The sequence below is a fragment of the Cibotium barometz genome, chromosome 29, assembly GCF_041138505.1.
Source record: "Cibotium barometz isolate CiBa-2024 chromosome 29, ASM4113850v1, whole genome shotgun sequence".
Taxonomy (NCBI): domain Eukaryota; kingdom Viridiplantae; phylum Streptophyta; class Polypodiopsida; order Cyatheales; family Cibotiaceae; genus Cibotium; species Cibotium barometz.
In genome coordinates, this window is record NC_141074.1 from 5,951,753 (window position 1) to 5,959,612 (window position 7,860).

The window sequence follows — 7,860 nt, forward strand, 5'->3', positions numbered from 1 at the left end:
TCACTCCACTGTGCACTTGGCATCGTCTAAATCCAGCGCAATGCCTGATGGTCAGTGCGAACCTCGAAGTCACGGCCATACAGGAAATGTTTCCAATGTTTCAAGGCCTGTATAACTGCTAGGAGTTCACGATCATAGACTGAGTAGTTCTTCTCGGCGGGCAGTAACTTACGAGACATGTAAGCTACTGGATGACCATTCTATTGCAATACACCTCCAATTGCGATGTTACTCGCATCGGTGATCACTTGAAATGAATCGTCCCACAAGGCAAGGGCTAAACAAGGCGCTTCTGACAAAGCCACCTTGAGGTTCTGGAATGCCTCCAACGCTCGTGGAGTCATTCGAATCTTTTGCCTTCTTGTTTTCACTCCCTTTAGCAAATCAGTGAGATCTGCCGAGAGATCAGAAAACTTGTCAATGTGGGTGGAATATGCCTGGCATATACCCACAAATGATCTAATGTCATAAGCTGTCTGTGGTACTTCCCAGTTAACAATCTCGGCCACCTTAGCCGGATCAAGTCGAATGCCTTCAGCACTAATTATATATCCCAAGTAATGTACCTGGAACAGATAAAATTCTAACTTCTTTTCATTGACGTAGAGCTCGTTGCTTTCCAGCAATTTAAGGACTTTCTCCACATCAATGTCATGCTGCTCAACTGTAGCTGAAAATATGCGTATGTCGTCCAAAAATATGAACACACACTCTCCAATCAACTCCCGGAAAACACGCATCATCATGCGGTTAAATGTAGCTGGGACGTTCGTCAAACCAAATGGCATGACCACAAATTCATAGTGGGCCCGTTCTGTACGGAAGACTGTTTTGGGGATGTCCCCATCTACAATCCGTACCTGGTGGTACCCACTCTTTAAATCCAGTTTGGAGAACACCTTAGCTCCATTCAGCCTCTCGAGAATATAGTCGATTCGAGGCATCGGGAATCTGCTCTTGATAGTCAACTTATTGAGTGCACGATAATCGACACACAACCAAGAAGACCCATCTTTCTTCTTGACAAACAAGATCGGTGCTGCAAATGGCGACACGCTGGGACAGATGAAGCCAGCTTGCAACAATTCTTGGAGTTGGCGGTCCAACTCCGATTCCATTGCCTTAGAAAGGCGATACGGAAACTTGCTCGGGGGTTCCGAGCCTGGGAGGAGGTCAATCCTGTGATCCTCCGGTCTGGACAAGGGGAGCTGGGGAGGGAGACTGTCCCGAAGAAAAATCTTCTGGAACTTTTCATGGAGAACCGAGTACTTCTCGGAAGCACTGGCCACCGTCTCGGCTGTCTAGATGTAAATCATCGCACACTGTGCGCCTTTCCTGACTGCTCGCTTAGCCTGCAAGTGGCTTATGAGCGGAAAGTTTGGAATACCTGGCTCACACTTAATGGTCACCGGGGTGTTTGACACATTCCGATCGATCTGGAACATGTGCTTGTCCCGCTTGACATCAGGAAGAAACTTGTGAAACCACTGGATACCCAAAAATTTTGTCTGCTCCTACAAGAGGGGCAACCATAAAGTCACGCACAAACTCTATGCCCTGAATCACTAACTTAGCACCTAGAGCTTCATACTTGACGCTCGTTGTCATACCTGTGCTAAAACCCTCCACCTGTTTGTCCACCGGAGTCAGCTCAAAACGGGCACGCCTAGCGGCCTGTTCCGTGACCACATCCTCCGTGCTACCGTTGTCAAACAAGACAACGACTCTCTGGCCACCTATGTAGCCAAAGGACTTGAGCAATTCGTTGCGCTCATACTCCTGGTCATGGGCGCCCAGGAGTATGGGCGCCCTTCTGCTTATCTTCGAGCTCCCGGCTAATAATTGCTCCAACTGAAGCACCGGGGGTTGAAGAACTAGGGGTAGCAGCTGGGGTCTGTGTGGGAGCTGTGCTCAATCACCACGGAAGCTGTGGAGGCGACAGCGGCCTTTGGAGGCTTCTTCGGACAATCCCGAGAAGTATGTCCTTTTGTGTGACAAAAGAAACATCTACCCTCCTTGTACTGAGAAAGCTCCTCAGCACTCAACTTGCCACCTGTCTTGCCTGCCTCCGCTTTCTGGTTTGGAGTAAGCTTAGACGCATTGTTCGAGTTCTTGGAGCCAGAGGCTCCCGGGCTCTGTCCTGGGGAAGACCCCGTCTGGTTTTGGCTTTTGCCCCCCGAGGTGTTAGCCCTGGGAGAAGCCGGCTGGGAAGTCTTGGGCTTGCCACCATTGTGTTTCATTTCTGCACTCTGCGCAAGCGAGAGTGCGTCCTCAAAGGTGGTTGGCTTAAACATACGCACCTCCCATTGGATTTGCGTGTCCAGGCCATACAAAAACTGTCCTTTCTTGTCCGTATCAGATAAGCCTAATTGCAGACACAAGGTCGAAATTTTATTGGCAAACTGAAGGACTGGTTGCGCGTTCTGACGCGCTCCCCTGAACTCGTCTTCGAGTCGCTCAAGGTAGTGGGGCGGTAGAAACCGCTGCTTAAGGTCGCGGACGAATTCATCCCACCCATAAGCTGCCATACCTACTCTGGTGTGGGCATGAGCCCACTGAGTCCACCAAGGAATGGCCTCACCTTCCAAGTACCAACTAGCTAAGATCACTTTGTCAGTATCTGTTTTCCTATCTGCAACAAAGTAAGCTTCAAATTGATGTAACCATCAATAAAGAGTTGTGGGGTCGAGTTTACCATTATACTTACTGAAATTCATTTTCTCGGGAAAATGATTCGAGGGCGCCGCCGGTGTCAATCTGGTGTCCAAAGCTCTAAGGTAACGCTCGTGTTCCACGTGTCGCATGGCATCGTCTTCTCGTTGTCGAGTCTCCAATGCACGCATCTGCAACCCAAGCAAGGAGCTTGGCTACGGCTGTGACCCTCGTGAGGGTCCCTGTGACGAGGATCTGGTATCTGGGATACGGAAGGAGAGGGAGGAGGAGATGGAAAACGCGACGCTGGAGAGCGAGAACGCTCCTCCAGAGCCAAGATCCGCGCCTTCTGCTCATCCAACTTGGCTGTCTGGTCTGCGATTGCTCGCATCATCTGCTGGAACATGTCTGTGACACTCAAGCCTGGTGCCCCAGCTGGGCTGCCTGGTGCACTCTGGTCCCATGGTTCTGGTTCTCTCTCGTCGCCGAAGCTCGCCATAGCGGGAAAATGCAATTCCTTTCCGGAACGCAATCTGACCATCCACTATCTATGTGGGAGACTTCCGGAGGCTTCCGGAGGCTAAAAACCAACCGTCCTTCGAGGGACAGCAATCACTCCGAAAGGGGTAGTCCACCGGCGTCTAAAAACCAACCACACGAGCGAAAAAAAAAATTGGTTTTCTTTGCTGAATCTTTGTCCTTGAAGCAGGCTCTGATACCACTGTAATATGTGGAAGCTTCGGAGAAGGATCGGTACTTCAAAACTCAGAAATCAGCACTCTTTTCGCGACGGAATTAACGCACAAACTGAAAGGAGATGTGCAGAAAATAGAGAGAGAAGGGGGAGATGGAGAGGACACAGTATTGGGTCCCAATTACCCTCTGTAGGGCCCCCACCACGGATGGTGTATTTGCTTTATTAGAATGATGTAAATCTGAAAACAAATACAGAAAACTTGACCTTTTCTTGGCTGGAAAATCTTGCCCTTGACCTTCAGAAGTCCACCCCTTTGCTTGGCAATCTCCTTGGCTTGACCGGCCCTTGATTGGCTTGAGCACTTGGTGAAAACTGAGATGAATGATGGGATTATGGCCTCCACTATTTATACTCCTCCTCAGGAGCAATCGGCCAGCTGAAAAACAGGCTATGTCCCACGACTGGTGAAATTCAGCAATAAATGCTGAATTAAATCCCAAAAAATACTCCCTTTTTTTCCTAACAGGCTGAAAGTGATGCGCCTGCTTCCGATTGGTTGGACACAACTTTTGTCCACAATCCCAAGGCTGGGGAGCCTGTATGGGCTGCCCCATACATGCCCTACAGCCATTTAAAGGCTGTATGCTCCTGAAAATAGCCTTATCTTTGCCCTAGGGCTGTCCCACAGCCCTTCCATGGCTGGTGGGTCCAGCCTTGGCCTTCCTGGCCCTCATGGGGATGGTTTCACACCATTCCCATGCCCATACTAAGCTCCGGGATAGCCCTATGGGCTGGCCCCTTGTCCTAAACATAATCTACTCAGTGATCTGGCATCCGGTACCATACCAGATACACAAAACCACTGACATCATTCTAGAGGGAGACTCACAGCGTGGACTGGCACTGTTTCATGTGCAGGACAGTGCACACGTGACCTTAGACTCCTGTGTAGGACAATGCACACCTGACCTCGGACGACTGAGATGGATCCCTGGCTGACTCATCCCGGACTGGGCTCACATGGGACCAGTTCACCATCCCAGGTCCTGCACCTTCTGTACAGAAATGTCTACATGGCATCCAAGTGCGAGATGCAAGTGACAAGTGCTTGAGCACGGCTAAATTAAACCAGGCAGCTGCTTTCTTTTGACCTTCTTGCAGTTTTGATGTGAAGACAAACTAAAAGGTGGCCTGCACTATCTAAGAAAGCATTTGGGCAGAAGGAAAAAGCCTTTTTGATTCGCATATACTTATTGCCTAACTTTGATGATGTCATTGACCTTTTGTGATTTTTCTAAAATGTGATGCATCTGGATTTGTGAAGACTTGGGATGAGTCATGTTTCAGAGATCTTCATCCAAAGACAAGCAATTTGTTATTGAAAGCCATGGCCATGTAGCCTAATTGGTGAGGGGTTCAACTCAAGGCGGTTGCCTGAGTTCAAACCCCACCGGTTGCAGCCACTGGGGAGAAATCACGTCTGTCACTAACATAAATACACTACACTCCAGAAAAAAGGGGTAAGATTCAAGGTAGCTATAATAACATATATATATATATATATATACCTAGATGAATAATAACATTATCAAATGGATGCAAGAAGAGGTAAACAGCCAATAACATAAGATGAGAGAATCAGTTTGATTTCATATCCAAGCAAGTGGAGGGATGGCTAGGCTTTAGCGTTTGAGAGCCCTAAGAATACATGACCTTGGAGCTGTGTCTGTGGCATAGGTTGAAGCAAAGAGATGATTGTAGAAACAACCAACCAGAGAAAAGAGCGCCATGGCCAAGACAGTTATATGTGTGTAAGATAGAGAGAGAGAGAGAGAGAGAGAGAGAGAGAGAGAGAGAGTTGTGTTGATGTCTTCCAGGGAAGGGGAGATTTGTCCTAGGAGACTACATGATTTCTGGATGACCATCTTAAAGATTTTAGGACCCTCAGGGTGTCTGATGGATGATAGAATCCCTCATCTCATGGGAGACTCTATTGGTTCTAAGGTTTCCTTTCTTTATTGACTTTTTCTATTAGGATTCTGGAGATGCCTAATGCATCTTCTATCACTCTACTACTAGTTTAGAAATCTCAAGAGATTTTGACTTTTCGAGGGAGATCCGTGAGTTTCCTATTTGACTTTTAACGGAGATTACAAAGATAGTCCTGTTTTCAACTCTTTATTAACTTAATGATTCAAAAACCATAATGTGGATCATGGTTAAACATGTATGAGGATTCGAGTCTCATGTTTGGCACATTGACATAGTTGAAAGGACCTTCATAAATAAACACACCAAACACAACACTTTATGAAAACAAGGGAGCCTGATAGAATTATGAAGTAACTCTCAAGTCTTTTTATCACAAGCAAAAACAGTGTATAAGGGAAGTGCAGAGACTCCGCGGACCTTTGATGTTTCAACCACAAATTCACAGGAAGAAGCAGGGAGATGAGGTGCGAAGACTACTTGTAGTGTCCTTCTCACTCTAGTTGCAGGATGACACTCTGAATCCATGCTCCAGTCATGGCTTCTCAAGGGCCTCTCGAAGATGCATTGGTCTGTTTCTTCTTCACCTGCTGCTGCCGCTTTGTGGCAAGATGATGAATTTGGCTTGTGATCATGGCCATGACAAGATAATGTAGATTTCTGGTGCGAAAGAGTGAGAAGGAGATCGTCTGGAAGCTCTGACTCTAAGTGCTGAAGAATAGAAGAGTGAGGCTCAGAAACCCTGCCATGTTCCAGTTTCACATAATGAGGCTCCCCATCACCTTCTCTGTAGGGAATGGATTTATGGTATGATTGCACCTGCTTATTTATTTCGTAAGCTCTGGAAAGGAAGAGCCTTGTATTGACACAGTGCGACCATCCAATCCCTAATGCCGGAACCACTCTTCTGCCTGCAGAGATCAGAGGTCCAGAGCTGCCACACAACATGGCATCTAAAGAATCCCGCCTTTCCGAGTTTTCTTGCTCCACATGATCCACAACCTGGTTAGTGACCAGCACGGCAATGTCAAACTGGTGTGCGTACTGCTTGAGCTTGCTGGAAATCTTGAAGAACCATTCCATTCGCTTGGCAAGGTCCCTGGCATTGTTGTCAAAGTCAGAGCGGAACAAGGCAGCCATGGAATCAATGATGAGGAGCTTCACCGGCATGACAAGAGGGCGGGACAGGAGCAGGTGCACTTGATCGAGGAAGACCCAAAGCTCCTCCACAGTTTGTATGGCCTGCACAAAGATGTTGTCACAGGGATCTGTGCTGCTCTTGAGCTCCCCATCACCAGGGCCAATTCCATCATCTACACGCCAGTTTGAAAGCTCACCCCTCCCATGATTCAAAACTGTATCGTTTCTCCCCCCATTCTGCAGATTGTAGTGATCGTCATAGCAGTGTCTAATCACATCATCCACTCGCCAGTTTGACAGCTCCCCGTAGCTGCAAAGCTTCGAGCTAGGAATACGGTTAAAGTCAAGCGTAAGGCTAGGGCCAGGATTATGATCCAATGTTGCAGCGTTTCTCCTCCCATTCTGCAGATCGGCAGTGCTCTCAAGTGCGCCATCATACATTCGCAAGTTCGACAGCTCACTATCGCTGCAAAGATTCGAGCCAAGATTAGAAATAGGGTTATTGTTAGTGTAAGGGCTGAGGCAACGGCCAGAATTAAGCTTAGGGCAATCCAGCTCGGCAGCGTTTCTCCTCGCATTCTGCAGAGATGAACTCTTGTGATCCACGGGCCCTAACCCTAGCGCTAATTTCCCCGTGTCTACGAAGCCTTTCGCAAGCTGCTGCAATCTTCGAGAGGGGAAGTAGCTCTCAGTGTAGATGTAGACGGAACTGGCGCCGAGGCCGCCTTGTAAGGGGGGCATCTGCGCAGAGAGGAGGAGCTGGAGGCAGAGCTGCGTCTTGGCCGAGCCGCATTCGCCTACGATCTCTGTGATGCTGCCGCAGGGGACCCCGCCCTGCAGAGGAGAGTCCAGGACGGGACATCCCAAGCTGCACCTGCGAGCATGACGAGGCCGCGATGGCGCTGCAACAGGAACAGAAGCTCCTCTTCGTTCGTGCATTGTTTGCCGCGTCATGATTTCCCGCCTCTTTTTGGGGGTAGGCTTTACATACTAGGCGTCCGCCCAAAAGGAGGCGCCCAACCAGAACCGCCCGCCGCTGGTATGAGCGTCCAAAAAATAAAGACAAAAAGAAGATACAAATATATATAATTTCTAGTCCTCTACCATTTGCATAAAAAAGAAAAGGAAAAAGGAGCCGAGCATGTCAGAAAAAAAAACTGTCCTCTAGTGTCGGTTCAAATTGAGAAAAACCGGTTGTAGTTTTGTTTAGATAGATTCAATTTTTTGAGGGGAGCAATGTCAGAAAAAAAACTGTCCTCTAGTGTTGGTTCAAATTGAGAAAAACCGGTTGTAGTTTTGTTTAGCTAGATTCAATTTTTTGAGGGTTTAGTTATAAAACCGATTAATCTATGCATTTTTTTAATAAAAACTTGAAGTTTTCA

At 47.8% G+C, this 7,860-nt stretch overlaps 1 protein-coding gene across 1 annotated transcript; it reads right to left on the reverse strand.

Annotated features, from left to right (window-relative positions):
* Nucleotides 1-5,606: 5,606 nt before the first annotated feature.
* On the reverse strand, nt 5,607-7,401 carry LOC147621777 (uncharacterized). Its single transcript, XM_086823600.1, has one exon. The coding sequence runs from the start codon at nt 7,217-7,219 to the stop codon at nt 5,699-5,701; it is 1,521 nt and encodes a 506-aa protein (XP_086679726.1). The 5' UTR covers nt 7,220-7,401; the 3' UTR covers nt 5,607-5,698.
* Nucleotides 7,402-7,860: the final 459 nt, after the last annotated feature.

Excerpts from the sequence above, each read along its gene's own strand:
- LOC147621777 (XM_086823600.1), bottom strand. The coding sequence starts at position 7,219 with ATGCCCCCCTTACAAGGCGGCCTCGGCGCCAGTTCCGTCTACATCTAC.